Here is a 22,903-nt window from a genome sequence, read left to right as displayed (position 1 = left end):
TCCTTTTTTTCTTTTTTTTTTTTTAAGTGTGGATGATAAAACACTGTTTCAGAAGCTGGTATTCATGGATGTCTCTCGAAGACGAAAAGAAAATATTTATTTCCTTTTTCTGCTTGTGAATCAGAACGTTCTATTTAAAGAAAGTGCCCTCTGCCGGATTGCTCATGAGTTATTACCCCTTATGGAAATAAAGGAGAAATATCAGGAGGTATTCTTAGTCATTCCCTTCCCCTGTCTCTTTTTTTTTCTTAATTCCTTATATACCCATGTTTTAGAGAAGTGCCTAAGATAGAGCAAGATATCTTGGCATTCTTGGGCCTAAAAAAGACTTACTCTTTTAACCCTGACATTGAAGCATTTGGTGAAACATCAAAAAATGGTACAAATTTCAGACGTTTCACTTGGATGTCATCAGGTGCATTTTTCATTTTATCCAGGGTTGGCATTAATAAATCAAGGCCTCCCTCAATAGATGTAGTTGTAGGGAATGAGATTTTGCCTTTGATACAATAAGCAGTTCCCCTGCACCCCCCAGCTTTTTTTTAATTGCTTCTTTTTCCTGAATCCAAAGCCAGTAGTACGCATCTACTGGCATGTTTTTAGTACCGGGCATAGGAAACGGTCTAACAATTGACAGGACCTGGAAGCTGACTCTTCCCCTTCCTCATGGTGGTCTCCTAACACCAGAACAAAGGCCATACACTGTGGAGAAAATTGAAGTGTTGAGGTTCTCACCATGGCTGTTCTCTGGAAAGGGGACAATATGTAGCAACTAGTTGAGCAACCTTCTTGGCCCAAAATCGCACAGTATTTAGAATATTTAGAGTTCACTAAGTTCTTTTTCCTCCTTGAGATTAATTTTTTTTTCACTTAAGTGCCAGGTTTCAGCCTAAAGCAAAAGCTTACCTGCAGTTCTATAGTGCATACATACATATGTTCCAACTACAGATGCCTGTTAGCAACTCCTAGTGACTAAGGGTGTATCTGGGAAGTCCCAGAGTGCTCTTATGTTCTGTTTACCTTATGAACCTATAGATTATTTCTTTTTTCAGAATTATTCTAGCCAGACAAAACTTGGAGAAATTGGAAAGTGACCCTGCATGGGAAGTTTTTTCCGCGTAGGTAACACGCTCCATCTAGGGAACAGCCATCCACACCATTCTTCAGCAGTTTCCAAGGCTGCTCATTCCCTGCAAGAGCATTAGATGTGGGTTTGAAAACAGCAATTCATAAGTTCTTTTTCCCTGAGCGATAGAGGCTGTTATAGTAACATTATTCTCAAGCCAAGGGGAAAGGCAGAGGCCAGAGAAAATGAATGAATCAGAAGACACACGAAGAAAAACTGCAAGGAAATGTCATCACATCCTTTCAGTCTAAAAGTTGAAGGAACATTAGCAAGAGATGAGTGCAAACAGGTTGGGGGATTTCTTTGCTCATTTAAAGGACTCGTACTGCTTTTAGCATCGTTTGTTAAGCAACAGGACAGACAAGAACATGCTGCTTTAACAAACTGTATCAGCTTTTAAAGCGAAATGAGGGAATTCGGGCTGCATGTTCTTCCTTTGACTGGGAAGGATGACAAAGCCATCACAGTTAACAGACTGTTTAGAGTCTCCTTCCTATTTTAATATTTTTAAGACTCAAGGAAACACACTATAATTCTCCTCTCAGCAATCAAGGCCAGTTGTGTGAAGTGAATTTTCCTCGGCACCTACGAGTATTTCTAATAAACAAAATAAACAAAAAAGACACCCACGCCAAAATTTAAATATTCTATTTTCTGGGAACAGAGAGGCTGAACTGCTATGAATCCCTGACACTACAAAGCGTGTTCAAAACACAGCAGAGTTTTCCACTGGCACGGATGTGAAGCCAGGAGCACTTGCTGCATCCTTAGCCGCTGGCTCTTATTTTTTCCACAGTTATTTGTCTTTCATGGGACAGCTTCTATCTTCACCCTAAAGTATTAAAGGCAAGCACTTATTTTTCCTATGTAAAGAAGCAGCCTGCCTTTTACACTTCAGTGTAAGAGAAGTCTCTTGTGCTTCAGCAAATAATAGCTCTGAAAATATAAATTAAAACAAAGGAACTAATAATTATATTTTATTAATGGTATTTACCCTGTGAAGCAAGCTGAGCTCAAAGCATATCTGATTGCTTCCAAATTCCCTAGTATTCGGTTGCTAGATTTCCCTCCAGGATGTGATTCCCATTCTTCTCTCAATTAGTAAAACAAACAGTGTTATGATAAATATCATCATTTACTCAGCAAAGTGATCAAAATCATTACATGATTTTTCAATATTTTTTTTTTTAGGTCTCAGAGGCAATAAAGTGAAAACACGCTGTGATTTATTCGGGGTACTCTGAATGGTATGTTCTGTGTCAGCAGGCAAGGAAGTAATAGGATCAGGAGAGCAGAGCAGAAATGCAATCACGTCACACTAAATAATCACAAGGCTTTTAGTTTGGGTGGTGTCTTTTAAGGAAAAAAAGGTAGATAAACATGATCAGCACCGTAGTGTCAGGGAATGAGGCACAGGAGCAAAACACATGGCACACCATCCTATACAAGCACTTACTGAATCATCGCTGGGAGGGGGTGGGGGCCGGAAGACCAACACATCTCATTTATTTTTATGAAACGAGCATGAATCACTCACTGCCATCCCATGTTAAAAAAGTCCTTGAATACTAGGTGTGGTTTAATTTAAAGAATATTTTTTAAAACACATTCCACAAAGCAAATGTTGGAGGAAAAACATATAAAGAAACAAGATAGTAAAGACTTGCTGCAGATAAGGCAGGACATATATTCACCCAGTCTTAACCCAGTCCCTCCTGTCTGGCTAAAAGGAAAAATATCTATAATTTAAAAAACTACATCTCTTTTTTTCAAGACATGGCAAGTAAGAAATAGCATTCTGGTTTTCCTATGATGTTTTAGAAAACTGAGTAAAGCTGAAAGTTTCAGCAGATAACATTCTTCTTTTACTTCTGGAGCTAAACGGTTTACATCAGAGCCAGGTCTGGACCAAACCACTTCGAGAGAACAAGACCTGGCCCCTACCTCCAAACAGAAGCCTGTGCTTCTTGAGGACGCCGAAGAAATACAGTTAACCGTTTTGTTTCATTTTAACTGTCACAAATCTGGTCTTACTGAAGTTTGAAAGGATAAAAGTTTTTCTGCAGTGTTAAAGCCTTGGATAGAAGAGAGAGATCCATTTTCGAATCAAAGCTGTTAATAGCCCATTTTCCAGCCCCTCAGAGCGGATTTTTTAAATTATAGAAATCAGAAGAAGCAGATCTTCGTTGTGAAGTGCAAACTGAAGCATTTTTAAATTCACATGGTACTTTAATATGAATTAGCACGCTTAAGCTTTAACTAAAAAAATTCCACAGAGCAGCAAACACGCCTTCCTGCACATCTACACACGCAGAGTCACTCCAACAGCCCCCGGCACGGTTCCATCCTTTATGCTGTCTGCAGTGACTGGGGCCCATTACAGACGGGCACAAGCCCAAAGACACTCAGGAAGTTGCCCACTGACCATGTTCAGAAGCCAGATACACGTTCTAAAGCCCGAAGATGCATCCTGCACAACAACATAAACACTAGTTTCTAGCAAAACTGAAACGTTGCTAATGAATGCCCACTTCAAAACGTGATGCAAAGCATTCTCAGATACTACTCAGGTTGGAACTAGATGATCTTTGAGGTCCCTTCCAACCCAAACTATTCTATGTTTCTATGATACTACCACTCGTAGTGGCACTCTTAGTTTCGCCAGCATCTGGCAGTGTCTGAAACGTGTCCCGAGTCACGATTTTGTCGCACAAGTGCCATCAAGGAAAACTCCCTAAAACACCTCTTCAAGGGTTTTCCAACCTTGCCCTCAAAGGAAACAGCTCAGACACTGACACAGGAGCAGAGGTAGCAGTTATTACATGAATTCCCATTTGGCACATGAAGGTATTCCTGCATGTTGCTCCTAAGTGAAATAACAAAGGTACCGAGTGACTAAAACCAGGTTTCTGAATTGCCTTTAAACATACTGAGAAGTGGAAAACCTGAGGAGGTATCTGCAAGTACGAGCAAGGTCAAAAGAGAGAGTGCCAGGGTGGGTCTAAGACAGTGTTTGAGGACATCTGATGGAGGACAAATAGTCCTTCCTTTCAGGTATGAAACGTACCTGCCAAACCAGAGAACAAAAGAACGCCGCTGAAATGTGAGAAGCACCACAGAGAAAGAAAGTTTGTTCAATTACACTACAAAAATAAACAGCATCACAAAGTCAACACAGACTGAAGTCAATAGATATGGCTTCTATCAGGCCTGGCATTCAGTGCAGAATGGATGTAGGGAACATTTCTTAAAAACGTGAATGTAAACACAAACTTTTATCAGAAATGTAAGACACAAGGACAGAGTTTTGCCAAGGTCACAGAAAAAAAAGACTTGCATTGCTCAAATTTGGTCTGACTTCTAGCAGCCAAGGAAGACAGCCCTTTGTTCCAAAAAAATCATTGTCTTTAAAAAAATCCACGAAACAAATACCACCTATAAATACTAGGTTCAGAAAAGAGAATTCACCTTTCTGTAAGAGCCACTTCCACCCTGCTGCCTACAAATAATCAATACTGCATATTCCTAGAGGAAAATTGTGCTTTGTTTCAGAGAGACCTTGAGGCGATCAGTACATCAGATAATCTCCAGATGCCTCACACCTTTAGCCTCCCTGAAAAAGACAAGTATTTCCAGTGTATTAACAGGGAGGAGTTAATGTTTTTTTCCAAAAAAAAAACATGTTTGGAAGCTACTACAGTAACACTAATCAAATATCCTGCAATGACCTTCCCAAGTAAAGAAGCTAACACAAAGATGAACTGGTGAGGGAGAGGGAATCAAAATTCTGAGCTGAATCTCCTCCTTTCCTGCACTGGGAGAGCAAGAAAAGGAAACTCTCGACTCAGCCATTCAACCAAACTCTGATTTTACCTCTTTGGACATTTCCTACTGCAGAACGATAACACAGGATTGAGTTTTGGTTTTATAGCAAGTGTTTTTTGCTTTTTCCTGCACTTCGGACACATCGAAAAAGTAAATAAAAACATCTGGGCCTTGGGCTTCACAGAATCTAACTGTTCCCTGATTTTTCAGACTTCACAATCAAGAGTGCAAATATAGCCAGATACAATTTAAATTGTTAGTGCTTAAGTGTGGCATTTTGACCTCGTTCTCTAAGGAAACAGGGCTCCTGTGACGGCCCTGTTGGCTTGCCCACTTGGGAAACCTTACAGTTTGATCCCTTAGCTGCTTCCCATCCCTGTATTCCAATAGCTTTTAACACACCGCTTCCCATCAGTTAGCAGCTAGTGCAGAAAACAGGCCAAGTCCCAGCTTCACCCAGTGGAAAAGGGAGGTAAAACGCAGCTTCCACGTATTTTGAGGGACAGGGCTATCAAACAGCACGAGAGTCCTGGCCAGCAAACCACTCTGAACCAGCTGCCCCAGATGCAGCCCCTTCCTCAAGACAGCAGAGCCAATGCCGAGCAGGGGCCCGGTGCTGCTGGGAGGACGTTAGGGCTGCAATCACCTACTGTACAATGGACACTGGATGCACTGGGATAGGGCTGTGGACACAGAGCATAAATCCTAGGCTACGTTTCACTGGTCACAGAACCTACTATAATTTATGGTAACTCTTAGGGGTATCTATATTTTCAAACCAAGAATATAGGAGCAGAAGAGACTATATGATGCTTTCTGGGACAATCCCAGAAAAGCAGGGAGAAAAATACGAGTTCTGGGATAGTGGTGTTTTTCCTGTTGAAGATTGTTTTTTGTTTAGCTCTTAGGGAAAATGACTTTCTCATTTCTTTACCTTTGCTGCAGAACAAGAACATCTAGGGTGTTAATGGGTACATGCTATTTTTCTATGACCAGTTAATAACGCCTGCACAGCTAACATGCACTGGAAGTCAAAGGTAACACACCCAACTACAAAACATGATGCGACTAATCATATTTCTTCCATTGTGACAAGTTCTGAACACAATTTGAAAATGACAAGCACTTTGAGAAGTGACCCAACATCATTTAAAAGCAACCTTCTAAAATGGGGCTAGAGCAGTATTTGTAGCCCAAGAAGCTGTCTTGAAAAGGACTTCTGCTGCTTTTTAAACGCCGCGTGTAATCGGGGATGCAAAGCAATGCAGGGAAACACAAAGTCACTGCTTCTGTCCCCAGGCCAGTCAGGACCCCGTCACGCTTTACGGACAGTTTGCACAGAAGACAAACGAGTGTGGTTGTCACAGTCAACACGCTTACCTCCCATCCAAAGTTTGTTTCCTTTAACGTGCTCCTCTGTACTGTCATATAGGGTCCAAATCTTTCCCCAACTTCAATCTTCTTTTTGGCCCAAATCCCTAGCCCTGCCCCTGGAATCGAAGATTCTCTGAGTTCAAAATCTGGTGGGATTGGAATGTCATCAGGAATGTAGACGGGAGCTTCATAAGGTGAGCCCTCCTTGGGAGTGAAGTCCTCACTGGTGGGAAAGGGTGACGGAGGTCCGACAGGGATGGGGGACATAATACTGTCCTCTGTTTCCTCCTCTGCACTTTCGCCAGCAAGGAGATCAGGGTCGGTCTCGTACATATTATTTACAATCTCGCTGTCACCTAAAAGGGGAAACAGCAGAACAAAACACACTGAAATACTCACGCCAACATTAGTTAAGCTCTTCCTGGGACAAAGTTTCCTAAAGCCTAGTTCACACGCTTTAAGGAGAGAAGGAGTACCAGAAAAAAAGGTAATCCTCTCCTACAGAACCCAGGCAGAACTGAGGTAAGAACGTTCATACTGGTTGCACAATACTCAGAGCTACTGAAGGATGAGATGGCAGCTACTTGCAGGCCAGTCATGGCATACTGGCTCGGCGCTACTGGAGCACTTGTCTTTCAGTAATGGAAAGAGGGAAGAAAGCAAAGAAGAGGTGCTCAAGGTTCCCTGTAACCATTTATTGTTTTAACTGGCTCAGTATATTTTTGTAGAGGAAATAAAGGAACAATTAAGGTAAATTCCGACTTAAGCTGGCAAGGACTATTTATATGTGTATAGAATAAAGGTAAAATTTTAAGTAGGAGGAGTTAACATTACTAGCCAGAATTTATAACTGCATCCAGTTAGAAATACCATGTCAAACCTTTCATGCTTAGCATCTTCAGTGTAAACACAGCACATTCAGCTCAGTGCCTACAAAAGACTGGGAATCAAACTAGCCCAGAGGATAGGAAGGGGGCGTGTGTTTTGTGTGTGTTTGGGGAAAACAAACCTTTTCCCCCCCAAAGTAAATATCCTTAATCCTGCAAGGATTTTTAAGCTTCATTTTCCACCAACAAATTATTACACATCAGAGAATTACAAGTCAATACGCATCCACTGATACTGGCTTGTACCAGCTAAAAATATTCTTCAAACATCCCCTCCTCTTCCACCACTTGCCAAAAATAAATAATCTGAGACACTTTTACTAGAACGCACTGAAAGAAAACTAAATAAGAAAAAAGGTTGTGAGCACAGGAGTAGACTAAGAAGTCTTCAGAAAAATACTTTTAACCAGAAAATGATAGTCTGCTGAATCTGAAATGCTTCATTCAGACATGCACTTCAGTGATTCCAGGGCAGAATTCTGCTAAAAAACTGCCACATTTCCTGCAGATGCATTTATGGATCAGAGACACCAATCTTCCAAGGTAGCCGTGCCATAAGGACTCTTAGGGCTTCCTCCAGCTGTACAGATGGGATTCCACAAGTTCTCTGGACTTGTAGTTCTAACAGAGGCTCACCACGTTTCCACATCAGGAGCATGGACAGCCCAGCTGGAGCTCCATTGACTCTCCCCTCTCCGTTACAGGGCGAGTAATTGCAGGGGATCATAGCTGAGAGGATGTCAGATCTCAGAAACCTAGAATACATTTCATTTTCCTATTTTCAGAACCAAACACTCCAATCATTTCAAAATTAATTGTCCCCTTTCTTCCTCCTCTTTCCTGACCATACAAAATTTTGAAATTTAAGTCGCACAATTACAAAATTAATATGATTTTTTAAATTTTATTATTATTTTTTACAAAATTCCCCAAAGACAGGAAACTCTGCGTTTTGACCAACTTTTCCTTGGTGTTGTGTATGGTGAAATTCCCACAGTCAAACCACGTTCTGATGCACTAGTGTTTGGAATATGCTTATTCTTACAAAATGCAGTTGTTATTGGGATACTAGTGCTGAAAGCTCCTATTCAGCCTGAATAACCAGCCCTGCTTAGAAAACTGCTCCTTCTTCAAAGAATTTATAAAGAGATAGAAGGGGAAATGGTTTCCAGAGTCTTACAGATGAGACACGTGGCCACAGAGAGAACAAGCAGGTTGCTAACAGAGCTGGAACACGAACCCTGGGTCTTAGCTGATCATCTTCATGAGGAACACCTCCTCCAAGCATGGAACAGAAAGGGAAGAGTCTTCAGTCTGCAAGATCGCCACTACAGTTCCCGTCTGAAGAAAGTACCTTCACCAGAACCTCCAACCTCAAACACACCTGTGTTAACTCTGAATGGAGGAGATTTTTTTTTTTTCCCCCCCATTAAATGGACAAACCCAGAGCAGGGTAATTTGGAGAAGCATTGCCATAGTTTGCAATCCAAACACAGCCCCACAGTCACTGCTAACCAGGCTTCAGTTAGGACAGGAGTGTTCCCAGCCAGTCTCTCCTAGCTTGATGGAAGGCCAAGAACTTGAGTCCTTTTTAAGACTATTTAAAAATATGCTACGCAATAGTGCATTATTTACGTTTATGAAACCTTTAAGTTCTTTAGGTTTTCAAGGTTTGATATTATAGCTTTACAATCGTAGTGATCATTCTGAAACGTTCTTTCGGCAGCCAAAAGCAGCAATTCAGGGGTGAACAGAAGAAAACATGCAAGCTGCTGTCTTAAATAAAAACAAAAACAAAGCCCACGCCACTAGTTTCTCTTATCCACTGCAGCATCTGCACTCTGACTACAAAACCTTGACGACTGTGATTTCCTGAGCCAAGTGGGTCTGTTGCACTGAAGAGCTCCCGCGTAGCGACGCAGAGATGTACCATAAACAAAGCAACAGATTTGCAAATAGATACGTCATTGATAGATTTCAAGGACAGAAAGAAGATTTGTGCTGATTCCTTGTGAGCTCGTGCACTACTCAGACCACAGGACGACTCTGAATAATTTCCATCTTCAATATCCAAAGGTGGTACATAGCTTATCTTTTAGGCTGAAAACTCCCTACGTCAAGATTTTCCAGCCACAGCCAACGGCTCCACTGTTACGCTGCATCCCACACTTCTGCCCCAGAGTCATCACCATTAAGGGAAAAGGGCTTGTACAACACCCCCCACCCCCCCAAAGCACACAGTCCGACAGCAAGTGCTAATGGGGGAATTATAAACCCCTTTGTCTCCTGCTCCCTGGCAAGCCGTCTGCCTCCTTTTTACCTTCTGCATTCAACATCTCTCCCTTTTCAATTTTTGAGGATGTCACCTCTTAACCTCTTGAATGAGCTACATAGGATAGAATATCTTTCACTGAAATGTGTGTGTTCAACGCTTTAGAGGCTCCTGACTGAACCATCTGTGGTTTTTCAACAACTTTTTTGAACCATCTATATTACAACTGGCTAGAGGATTCCAAGTGAGTGCTAAATCCAAGTGAGTGCTAAATCCAGAGAGAAATTTTCCAAAGGAACTCCACTGAAGACAACAGATTTAATCTCTGGGATGCATTTACCTCTTCAGATTTTTAGTGCTAAACAGAGCCTTTTGCAGATTTTACTATCTTTACCATACACAGTATAATACTTTAACATCAAACACTGTACTTAATTGAACAATTATCCAGGCATCATAAACCATTTAAACATAGAGTCACGAGAACTGGGCTCTAGTATCTGAAAATTGATATGCATATATATTTAGTTCCAACTTTCCAGCACACAAAGACCATTAATGGAATTTCCCTCTAATTAAAAAAGAGCAGTTTGAGATTAAGAAGAAAGTAAGTTTCAGACATCTTCCCTGAAAGCTCCTAGGAAGCAAAAAAGTAATTACTATGTATCTTCAAAGTTTTTGCCACATTAATTGGAGTGCTCATTAGCATATTTGAACACCCTCTTTGAATGGAATGTGATGAACTGATATCCACATGCCTCATATCAAACTGAACTGAGGTTACTTCCAAATACAGGGGGTTTAGCTGGCAAGAAAACTAGAGTGGAAACAGAAAGTTGGGTAAAACGCTGAAGTAATATTCCAAAATACCAGCCAGTACAAAAATTCAGATTAATTGTGTAAACCAAAAACGGTTCACATGAAATTGCAGTTACCAAAAGTTAGTTGCAGCTATACCATAATACATCTGTAGTTATTAATCACAAATTAATCCTGAATTAACAAAAATACAAGTATTCCAAATAGCTAGTAGCTTTGTAGCGTAGTAATTGAAACTCAGCATGGATTATTATTTCCTTCCAATTCTGTTGTTCACAAAGCAAAAAGAGACATTTGTTAGTACCCAACTTTTCAACACTAAACAAAAGATACTATATCTGTGGAAGGGGGAAGCACGTCAAAGAACTGCAAACAGTGCTACTTCTGCACCAAAATATTATTCTAACAGGGAAGTCTCAGAGCAGAACCTCCTAGAGGCAGAATCAGATTTAATAGAGGGAACGGTGCAGAAGAACTGGCAAGCAACTGGGATGGATGGATGAATAAACTGCCTTGGAAAAAGGCTTTGAGCAGGTGACCAGCACTGACCGAAAAATCAGCTGAGCTTTCCAGTTCTGATTCTGGAAATTCTGCCTGATAGGAACACAACTGCTATAGAGATGGTCTAATTTATTAATTTAATGATAAATAATTTTCACCAATCAAAAAATTACACATAGACCGAACAACTGCTCCTGATCAAAAAAAATGAGTGATATCCAAAGTTAATTTTCAAGCACTCCCATCAGAGAAGTGGTGATGATCTGGGAGCATCTTTCAGTAGGTCCCAGCATTTCCTAACACGAACTCTTACTACAAAGAGCCAGCAGAGCTGTGGTAGGTGAAGATTGATTCATGGTAAATAAGCTGAGAACCGGGTCGTACATGTACAGAACACAGTTATATACAGAAATATCTGGTACTCGAGGGCCATTCTCTGGATGCAGCCTGTCTCACCCTCCAGAGGTGTAAAGGCATCCCTGCTGATCAGGTCCTCCAAGAGCACACTTATGATGGTGGCAAACATCAGGATAAACATGAAATAAGGTTGAGAAGCAAGTTACACAACCAGTTCTGAACATGCTGAAGGAAAAAAAAAAGGAAAAAAAAAAAGGAAAAAAAAAAAGGAAAAAAAAAAAAGGAAAAAAAAAAAAAAGGAAAAAAAAAAAGGAAAAAGCAAGTCCCAGGGAGCCTGAAATCCGTAAGAGATAGGAAGGTTACGAGTGAAAACTGTAGACTCAGAGGGTAATAATGTTTGGGGATTTTTTCCAAGAGGAGTCAATTGCTAAGCTACAACACTCATATGTAACGAAAATGGAGCTTTTTTTTCATCTAAAAAGGAAAAAAAGAGGGGGAGGGAAACAGACGAAGGGGAAAAGAAAAACACATTTGTCATACAATACAAGAAGTTGAAGTATTTTGGGAACAGATTTGCCATCTCTCAATTAAACATGAGGCAGCATGACTGTGCTTTCATTGCACAGTGGTTCCCACTATGATAACAAGCCCAACAACTGCCTCATTGTGGGCCATGCAGAAACGAGAGGGACTCCCACGGTGCATATTAATGACTGACCTCTGATGTCATCGGGGGGAAACAGCACCCAACAAAAATTACAGTTTTCACTGCAGCATGGAAGACAGTTCTTGCTGCCAAACACAAACCATCGGGGAAGAATAGCTGGAAAAGCAAGGTCTGACTTGGGGTACACACACGACAGCTCTTCTGCAGCCTCAGAATACACCTTCTGTGTGGAAGACACATCTCCTCCTCTATTTTTTTTAATGCCTAATAAAGATTTTCCTGAGTTCATGCCTAAGAAACCTGGTGGCAGACTTTACTAAAGAAGAGGATTTTGATTTCTTTGCCAAGATTTTTTTCGCTCCAGCTTTTGAGAAATACAGAGAACTGCCTGCTACAGCTTACAAACGTTTCCTCTGCTGAAAAGCACAACCCTCCTTACTCAAACACGTCGCCAGAAACAAGCTTTCATAAGTATGAGATACTCCATAATCCTGAAAATACTTGTGGTCGCTGTAAATGTTTTCTCTCGCAGCATTAGCAAGTCAAATTATTTTCTGCTCTATGATTAGCCTCTTTTGCACTTAAGAAACAGGAATTCCAACCGAGTTGAAAAGCGAAACTAGGTTTATTGGAGCACGACCTGTGAAAATTCTCAAATGATACAAGCACAAAGACACCTCGCTACTGAACACTGTTCGTTTCATTTCTTCCATGGGACAATCAGGCCAATTCTGACTAAATTTTAATTTACTCTGAAGTTGACCCCACGTCTGACTGATCTCACATTTCAAGAGAAATCACAGAACACAGGTCATCTTTTCCTTCTGCCTTTTCAAGTTGCTAAAATCAGTTACCAGGGGCTGGCAGCAGGCATGACATGACAACGCAGCAGAACGTTTTCAGGTCACGATAGTCGTGATACAAGAGACACCGTATGGCATCCCTGTAAGTAGAATCACCAAACAGGTACGTGTATGACCAGGCATACGGTACGTGCCTCCAGCAGAACATCACCACCTACTCACACTACTTCTTCATTACTGATTAAGTCTCCTTAATTTCTGGTGATTGCACTGCTGATAGGGCTATAATCATTGTCCTCACTGCATATTGCACTGTTCATCAACCTCAGTGTTCCTCTCAGCATTACTCGAGACTTAACACGACTGCTTTTAAAAAAAAAAAAAAAAAGTAGAGAACATCTTGTTGTTTAGGAACAATCTTCAGTTCTGCTGAGTTTCATCGCAACTTGGCTGGCTGCTACTCGAGAGCTGTAAGTGGGATGTGGCCATTCACTGATGACAACCATGCTGTCCTACATCTGCCCTTCTTCTAATGGCAAGTATTTCAACGCTCTGGAATGTCTGGTTATGTGAAAAGCAGTACAGAAATACAACTTGACCTTATTGTTATTGTCATGAAACTAAAATTAGTCCTTCAAAGCTCACTAGCAATATACTCAATAAAAAGACCCATTGAAAGGTTGTTTCCACAGATAATCAGATATGGACATAGGCTTAAAATCTGTGTGACACCAATGAGGTTCTTGCAACAATGAGAGTGATGCTTTAGTATCGGTGAGAGACCTCATGAATAATCTATTTAGCAGCTGTAATGAAAGAAAAAGAAAGTCTGATGTTAAAGGAAATTATGGTAGAAGAAACAATGCGTTAGATTTCAGGTGGGGTTTTTTGTAGGTTTTGTATTTGATTTTTAATATGTTTATTAATAATACTATTATTATGATATAAAATTCTGCTAAGGAAATATCTACTTATCTGAAATGTCCAAGCATCTTCTACATTGACAGATATTGTAAAGAACATCTCAGACTCCTTCGCTAGGGACGCTCACAGAACACAACAAGAACAAATTGGTATGGGGCCACCAACGTCTGATCAGCCAGCACAATCTGCCTTGAATTTCACTGACCTTGAAACAAACATAAAACTGGGCCTGAGCCCACATTCCTTCTGCGCTCAGAACTCCCATCGAGAGCACCAGGAACATCAAGAGCAAAGAGAAGGCAGGGCTGAGCCCACACCACTGCTGTCACACTCCACGGCGTTGTGCTGCTGGCTGACACAGGGTGACTCTGCAAGCTCGAATCTGGCAGACAGCTCCAGAACGGGATGTTCACAAAAACCAGCTCGTTTTCACTTGTGCATAAAACAACAACAGGCTCAAGTCCACAATGCTGCCCGGTCAGAGGATGCTCCTGTCAAACTGGTCTGTATTAATGCAACGTGTGTGTAAAAAATAGGTATTTTCATTTCCTAAACAACGAGAAGAATTACAAGCACCCACTGAACTCATACTTTGCCTCAGAAGCTAACACGGAATCTCAGGCCCAAGAAAAGAATTTGAGAAAAAAAGCAGAAAATACAAATATGCACGTAGAATTGTGACTTTGTACCCAAGACCGAAACGACACAGTGACAGATTGACAGACTCCTTTTCCTTAGGGATTAATTTAATTAATTATTGAAACTTTGCAACTCACTCCTAGCTGTGAGTTTGGAAATGCATACAGGTATTAAAACCTTAGCATTGTCTAGAACTGTTTGCTACTGGGCTGTTATAATATAAAAAGGATCATCAGAAGAATACCCACAGGCCAGGACTTCCCTGGGCTTCATTTCCATTTTTCTGACTCTAGAGGAAGAGCAGTAGGTGACCTCAAACATCTTTTCCACTCAAAGAGGGACATTGCCACCACCTTTACATCTCCATGGAACATCTCGAGGTTCCTGCATTGTATGGATTTTCCTTTAGAAACATTCCCCGGGGAAGAAAACAAAACAAACAAAAAAATTCCAGATACAGCACTACGTTAGAAAGAAGGCACGGAATATTTCACAGCTCTGGGAAGTAAGACTGCTTACATGTTTAATTCTGGGGTGACGGGATTCTGTCTCTATTTGCTGTACACTCAGTGTGTTTCACAAGCAAAAATAAAGTCATTTCTGCGACCTGTTTGTAGACCAGCAGAGCTGGAACAAATCCTCAACGTTACAGCCTAATTCAGCCAAGAGTGCGAACACCTGCATTGAGTGAGTGTGTGTGTAACTACTGCCAACAACTGACAGGGATCACCACCTCTGAAGAGTGTGCTGCCCATCCATAACTTACTCCAGGTAAAATCTAACAAGCACCTATCCTACACTCTGCCTTTCTCCGTCGGGAATTCTGCAGGAACCTCGCTCCCCGCTTGCACTTCGTCCCCAACAGGGTAGAAAGCTGACAGCCAGGTGCAGACCAAAACTTGGAAGAAGCATCTATACATCACAAAGGACACTCAAAAGCACCAAACAGCACCCACCCAAACAGTGACTTCAGAACAGTGAATGATCTTAGTGATCAGATTGCCACCTGATGGCCACAGCTGAAATACAATGGAAAATCAGAAACCTAGTCCCTGCTTGGGCTGAATCTGCCTGGCCTCGGTTACGATGCCTGATTTCCACAAGCTCCAGAGCACTTTGCAGCACCAGGAACTGGCATCCCATTTCACATAGGCTCACGTTGTTCAGGATGCAGGTCTTCTGCAGCATCAGGTCAAGGTGCCCAACACAATTCTCAGTAAGACTCCATTATTCACTTCATCTAGGACTGGTCTCCCAGTCCCTACAGGTGGAGGTAACCAACTCCCAACCGTTGGCAAGACAGTTCGCCTACAAAGGGCCATCTCCCTCAACACACAGGGAGCCTTCAGACTAAAGGAGAGAACAGCTGGTATTAGGAACACTTCAAAGACCTTGCATGCGTAAGGTAAAGACCTAAAATTCCGTGCAAGATCACCTCCGGATGCTAGTCTGAAATATTTGGGTTTCCTTCTGCCAGGAAGGATGCAAATTAGTGCCAAAACTCTGGTGACAAGAATTACTCCTCTTTCATTAGGGATGAGACTGAAGCATTAAATGCTTCACAGCAATACAAAAATGGCTTTTCCTCCATCCACGGACAGTATTGATTTAATTTTAATGGCTGTAAAGAAGGGACAATAAAGAATAAGTTACTTAAGATTCTGGAGCCTGTCACATAATTCCTTCCTTCCATTCATTGCAAGAATATTTCTCCTCCATCTAAGCTCTACTGGTAGTATCTACAGCATCTGCTAGTGGATCCTGGTCAGGAAGCAACTGAAACTGCCAAAGAGCAGCCTCCTGCGCACACGTGGGAGCTGGTGCTCCGCACGGTTCTCCGGCTACGGAGTGGTGCTCAGGAAGGGTTTCCATACAAATCTAACTGCTGCAGGAGGAAAAGTAAATTCTGCTTTAAATGAACAACTAGCAATGTTTTTTCCTCTTTCGTTCACTCATGAAAACCCTTCATCTTCACAAGTTTTACAGTTGAAAAAAGACTTGGGCAATTAATGTACAGGGAGGGAAGCGGTCACAAACGGGAAGTGGTTTTGCCAACATGCCAGTGTGCCAAAGCAGTGCCACACGATCCGTTTTGACCCTCGAGAAATTATACTGCTAATACAATCCTTTCTTTAATTTTTTTGTTTAATGGGCGCTCCTGATACCACTTGCTGTGATTTTGCCTATTTTTCCTCCATAGATGCTAAACACATCTAGAAATATCCGGTTTGAAATAGTGTTTTTCTTCCTCTTCGTTATCTCTGACTTTTTTCCCCATCCCTAAATCCTGGGCCTTGAATAACAGATGACACTAATACATAAAGCACATGAAAAATACTTCTCCATGAAGTAAGCCTGTTGTTTCTTAGAACATATCCATAGGCTTTCACAGGCTCCCTGACTTTATTATCTGAAAGCACCCAAAACGCTACAATTAAAAGGGACTAGGGACAATCAAAGCAGTTCTGGGTGAAGAGCTGGTATTTCATATTCCCTGCTCACGACAGAACGGTCGCACAGTTGCGACGGGCTAAGTCACAAGTTCCTGGCTTTGTTCCAACTGACAAACCAACCAGCTAAATTCCATGGAATAGGTGTGCATACCAAATTCAGATCCTGCTAGCCTCAAACCAGTTAAACACACAGTCAGATCTGAGCTGATACCACAATAAACCCTTCCTATCCACCTCTAGCAGACATCCCAACTCCAGCTGCCTTAGCTTGTTGGTCTGGATTTTCCCTTAAAACACTGTAATTACATTTTACTTACTCGTTACGAAGCAGAGTATTTCAGGAATGCCCAAGAAGCAAGAGGATGCTGATTTTGTATGAGGGATCTTGGACATCAGTGGTCAGGTAAGACAGTCCTGATAGACCCAGATGTTCAGGAATGTGATTGCCAAGCTCTCACTGCAGTTATGCCATCCCAAGACACTCACATCTGCAGGACTACTCAGGGAAATTTTTTTTTATACATGTCACTGAAATTAAGTCCAAAGATTTAACACATCTCCTGCGTAAAATTTCAGAAAAGAGCCATCCAGGAGCACTTCGCTTACCATAGGAAACTTGCACAGTTGCTGCTGTGTTTGGGTGTCCTACTCTGTCATTCCAGCTGGTCTGTCTTTGCAATTAGTGTTTAAGGACACAATACTTGAAACTTCCCTGAACCTCTGTCTAATGCAGAACTGCTGTGGAATACATTAAAAACCAATTTAGTCCTGGAGAATACCAAGAACTGCAGAGTTATTCAGAGATGGAGACAGTGAGGGATGAGGCAGGCGAAGGAGACAGGACGAACGAAAAGGAAAAGGACTACGTTAAAAACTAAACATTTGCAAGCATAACACCTTTTCCACGTTTAATTTGTATATTCATTTTTCAAGTTTCACATTTATGGTCTGCTTTGACTTTATGGTTATTATACCTCTCAAAGCAGATTCAAGCTCTTGTATTAAAAAGAAACAAAAACCACCTCACATGAGAAGCGAGCTGTAAGAACAGACAGTGACCGAGTACAGAGCACAAGTGTTAATCGGGTGTGATTTTCGACAAATGTCCTAAAAAAATAGTCGCTTCAGAACTTGGCTGTAAGAAGAACAGGTATTAAGGATTTAAAGTGCCTTTGGTTTGAAATAAAAAATTAAGTGTTCTCTTCATTAAGGGATTTCTGCTGGCAGAAGTGAAGACTAAAGCTTCAAACGGTATTTCAACGTGTTCCGTAATACGCATTTTCCTCAAGTAAAACCAGCAGGGAAAGTATCCAAATTACTCTCCACTAAATGCCAGGGTTATATTTCCAGTAAAAGTCTAGTTCAACCAGGCATCAAAAATATTTCCACATACGATTCTTTTGAAATCAAACTCCTAAGAGAATGTTGTTGTCCGTAAGTACGCTTTACTTGATCTCTCTGTGCTCAGTATTTTGTTTTGTATTTGAATTCAAGATGACATTTCTACAAATTGTGCTATGTTAAAAAATTAATTCGATGCATACTGAGATGCAGTCGATAAAGTAGGTTCTCTTAAGGAAAAAAACACTCTACTATCTTATTATTAAAGCCACTGGAAAAAAATATTAGCCTTTGGGATTTCTGTCCCTAAACTATTTACAACAGAATAGCTCCAACGAAGCGTCACAAGAAATGTACAGTGTATTACACACAGAGTCGTAACAAACATTCGTGAAGAATCTATAGAAATAACACAACAGAAAGAAAATCTGAGAAGAGATGAAAGCCTAAAGAAAACGCTCCACTTTGTAAAGAAAAATCATAATTGCTTTTCAGTGGTTTGCTTATTTTTGCTACAAAATACCTCCCCTTTAAAAATCTATAAAACTATAGAAATGCTGCAATTCTACAGAAATGTCTTTGTTGGAAATGCAGTAAAGGGGAACTTGAAAAATGACTGCAAGATAAATTCTCCGCTAAGAGAAACGTTACCTATTTAGAATAAATAAATAAATGCAGTTAGACCAGCTCTCCAAAAACTAACAAATGATGCTGGATATTTCTCTCAGTCCTGGATGTCAAACCACAGAACAAGAATAAAGCATTTGTAAGTCTCCAAAAGGAGACCTTGCAATTGGAATTCACATCTTTGCCAAGTGAAAGCTTTTCGGCTGTTGTCACCGTCTCATTGTCATTCCACTCACTGTGGGTTCCCCAGGGTCCAGAACAGGAGTCCTGGCACTATTAACATAGCAGATTAATAGCAGTGGGAAAAGACATTTTCACAAACATGCTAAATATTAATATTAATCGATAACAATTTCTATTTCCTGACGTGAGCCAGACAAACATACCCCAGGCACGGAGGAGAGGAGGGAGGGCAGAGCAAGGAAAGGGACAGTGTCAACAGACTCCACGGAATAAAAGGGAAGCAGTGAATCAATGCAGGACAGAGGCCTGAGCCGTGAGGTGGGTGTCAAAAGCAGGGCTCTGTTTTCAGCCGCACACAGGCACACATTTTAATGCCACAATATAAGTTGGATTTTCCATCCCTGGCCAAAAAATTTCCAGGGAAGCTCACCGATTTTTATATCGCATAATAAACAGCAGAGCTCTGCAAAAACAGTGAAAAAGGGCTTCGTGCTGTTTTTACCGTCCTGAGTTAAACACTGTGCACTGCAAATCGTATTTTCCTCAACACTCATAACACTGTCCGGATGGTTTTTGAATTCAGATATGCACAAATTTACCAAACATCTAGATTTGTACTTCAAACTACTTTCTACCCGCTTACTCCCTCTATTTTAAAGCCAAAAAATTGGTAAAACTTGTTGCGTTTTTTCTAATTTCCAGTTTTTAAAACTCATTCTTTGAAAGTCTTTACCATCATCTCACATACTTTTCAATTACGAGCGGCAAAAGTGGAACGCACAGTCCTACTGCTACAGAAGTTCCCAAATTACCCACCACACAACGTCTGCACTGGTTGAACCAAGCCAAACCCTTCCAGCTCCAGACCTCTTAGCAGAATAAATCCCACTCGGGCACTGAGCTGAGTCCTCTTAGAGCTGTGCAGGACCAATGGAGGTTTTATTCACAAAATTCAAGGACACGTTTTTTCAGCAGCCTCAAACTTCCGTTTGACTCGAGAATCAGGTTTTTATCATGGCTTTCCCACTTCCTACAGATTCTCTCTCCAGGCACACGGAATGCTGCGGGGTTTTACAGCCAGCCCCTGCCTGGCTTTGAGCTTTATTTCAGTGCTCCCACACATCCTTGTCTCTAGAGCCCACCGAGCTGAACAGTGGCCCTGAAACCACAATGAGAGGCACAAGGAACTGTTTTCTTTGAGCCTTGGGCACCTTCTGGACATTGAGACAGCCTTGTGAGCACGTTGCCAGTCCTTCTTTCACAACCATTAAAAGCAGGAATTACCAACTGATTTTTCGTAACAGTAATTGCCCATAAATTGGTGATGCAGCTTTAGGGAGGGAAAAACGTTGCGACGATCAAGCACCACGACAGCAACTGAACCTCAAATTTGCATCTGACCTTGGTGGCTGAGATGCACCTCTAAATAATTCCAAACTTCCAGCTCACGTTCAACCCGTCAGATTTTGAACAAGGAAATAAGGAAAATTCAGCAAACACTGACCTAGAAGTCTACCAAATATTTCCCACCATTAGGCTGAGGAGTCAAGTTACTGATATTATGGGAACAAAACTGAACTCCTTTCCTGGGCTGAGCACCTTTCCTCCAGCTACTGGCATTCTGACGGATTACAGAAATGTTTAAGTACTACGGAAAAATGGAATTTTCATGGAGCAAGCGATGACAGTAACAAACACAACTGGTTTTTTAAATCTCGTTCTCTGCAGAGATCTCTATTTCTCCCCAAAGCGTTCCACATCCTAGTTTGGATAAATGTTTGCACTGTGAGCACCTCTGCAGAGACTACCTACTGCTTGGGGCACTTTGTTCCTGACCGCTCAAGTGCTCTTTAAAGACAGGTTTTCCTCTCTACAAGACAGACAAAAGTACCTGAACAAAGAACTAAGCATATGCTTAATCCCAGCACTTTTTTTTCCACTGAAGTCTATTTACAAGTCACTTCTGACTGAGAAAGTGCTCCTGGAATTTTTCTGCAAAACGTAGGACGGGAACGACAGCGAGTTCAACAGAAGATGGTGGGACATAACTCTACGCGTAGTCCTTCCCTAACGCTCCGTGAACAAACGCTGTTGAACAAGTAGGTTTCCTGAGCATTTTGCAGGCAGGTTACAGGACTTGCCCAAGTTGCTGGGAATAAACGTCAGGCGACAGCGGACACATTCGTAGGAACCTCCTGATCTCCACGGAAGTTCACCCGATGCCAGGGAACTCTGATACTTTTAGACCAATTCGATTCACAATTGCACCCCGGTATTCTTACAGCTTAGCTTGACAGATGCATTAACGTTATTTTTAAGCTGATTTCACTAGATTCTGTTTTCAGACAGAACATGGGAGGACGTGGAAGCATGAGGGAGATGGGTGTTTGCAGGGCACATGCCCACATACGGACAGAGGTTCGCCATCCTCCCTCCCTCTGCTCTTTTCCGAGGCAATCCTGGGTGTTGCACCCACCACCTGGCCCTATTTAAAGCCACCACATTATTCTAAAAAGGATTATTTATACTAAAAATGCTCCCGGGACTACTGTATTTGTATTTCAGGGCTGCTGCATCCCCTATTTCCTCACTGCTTTAATATAGCCCGAGGCAGAGCGGGTGAAATGACTTGCGATGCCACTGTAATTTTTATCAAGGCTTGTTCCTGGTAAAAAGCCTCTTTGTTTCAAAGAAATGTGATTTGGCCTTTTTCCTCCTCTGCTCTATTCCTTGGTTAATATACCACTTCCACTTGCCCTGGGGCTAAGAAAGGTATTCCATGGAATTGGTCAAATCTCACTGTTTTTCTTCTAAATCACAACTGGCTTTTTTTCCTCGACCCTTGCTAAGCACTATCTAAGCTGACAGTCCGAACTTGAGATTTTATTTGTGCCTTAACTCTTCAGCTCCTGGATTTCAACAGTCACATGGCCACGTTAAAGAGATGCATGTCAGGACTGGTCAAACTGCTATGGCAAAGGAGACGGCAGCGATCGGGAGCAAGACAGGAAGGAGAAGCTCTGGCTGATGTTATTTACTATTTGAAGCAAAGTCAGCCATCTCTGAAAGAGGTATATTCAGCCATGTACTCATTTACTATCAATTTGAAAATTAACTATTCATTTACTATCAATTTGAAAATCAACTATTCATTTACTATCAATTTGAAAATTAACATCTTCTGCCCAGCTGACAACTTTCAATCTCATTCATGTAGTTTAAAAAACATTTCTCGAGGATAATTGCAGAAGAGGATATTAGACTAGAATATAAATGGCAAAAAGCACATAATGAAGCTTACAAGAATTTAGATGTGGCATTGTGGAAGCTCCAGTTCCACGCCAAAAAAAATTCTCAGAGATACGTATCGCAACAGCTTGATGGAAGTCAGAAACAGCACGGATGCTTTTAAAAAACAAACAAATTATCATTGTTCTCTTCAAATAAAAAGTCCAGGCTAACAAAAATATACGAATAAAAAAGAAAAAGGAAAAGTTAAAAAAAACAAGTGGTACAGATAGTTAACGGGCTCAAACACATCAGATGAGCAGACTTTGGCTGCCAGAGGCCCATGATCTTAAGTAAAGAGAATAGGGCTCCCTCAAGCAAAAGGCATGATTAAAATTACAATTAAAACAAAAAAAAACCCACAAGACAACAGAGAAAAGAAACCTGAATCGTGACAGCTTCACCACTCTTTGGCTAGACCGGTTCTTTTAAGGAGACCCACCATAATGGCACTTGCTTTAGGAGAACTTAAACCTATTTCCAAGGGACATTACAATTCCAGCCTCCTCTCCTGGAAGTAAGACCTGCCATGAGCCCTGACCAGGGACCTTCCTGGACCTTGGAGGAGTCCAACAGAAGCAGCAAACTGGAGCAATACGGAATACTGAATTACAGCAGTGCAGGACAACTAAAGGGATAAGCCTTCAAAGTGCGGCGAGGCAGCCAACCTCTACGACACTGAGTTTGGAAACAGGATCCAAAGCTTAACTCAGATGATTTAAATGTTCATAGGTAGATAAACCAGTGAAATTTGGCCCTGCAGGTAGGGCTTCTCCCTTCTGCTTCAGCGTCTACAGAACAAGGAACCGCTATGGAG

The 22,903-nt window shown here is 41.4% G+C and overlaps 1 protein-coding gene across 1 annotated transcript in view; it reads right to left on the bottom strand.

Moving 5' to 3' along the window:
* Positions 1 to 6,924, bottom strand: part of PRDM16 (PR/SET domain 16) — a 204,461-nt gene extending 197,537 nt beyond the window's left edge. Inside the window, exons 1-2 of the mRNA XM_086625512.1 lie at positions 6,864 to 6,924; positions 6,332 to 6,681 (exon numbers count right to left, since the gene is read on the bottom strand). Of these exons, the coding sequence (XP_086481638.1) occupies positions 6,332 to 6,681; positions 6,864 to 6,924 (411 nt within the window). The remainder of the gene's footprint in view (positions 1 to 6,331; positions 6,682 to 6,863) is intronic.
* Between the last annotated feature and the right edge of the window lie 15,979 nt (positions 6,925 to 22,903).

This window comes from Tauraco erythrolophus, chromosome 23 (assembly GCF_009769465.1).
Source record: "Tauraco erythrolophus isolate bTauEry1 chromosome 23, bTauEry1.pri, whole genome shotgun sequence".
In the NCBI taxonomy this organism is placed as follows: domain Eukaryota; kingdom Metazoa; phylum Chordata; class Aves; order Musophagiformes; family Musophagidae; genus Tauraco; species Tauraco erythrolophus.
The sequence above is the reverse complement of the archived record's forward strand: the minus strand, read 5'-3'. Positions and strand labels throughout refer to the sequence as shown.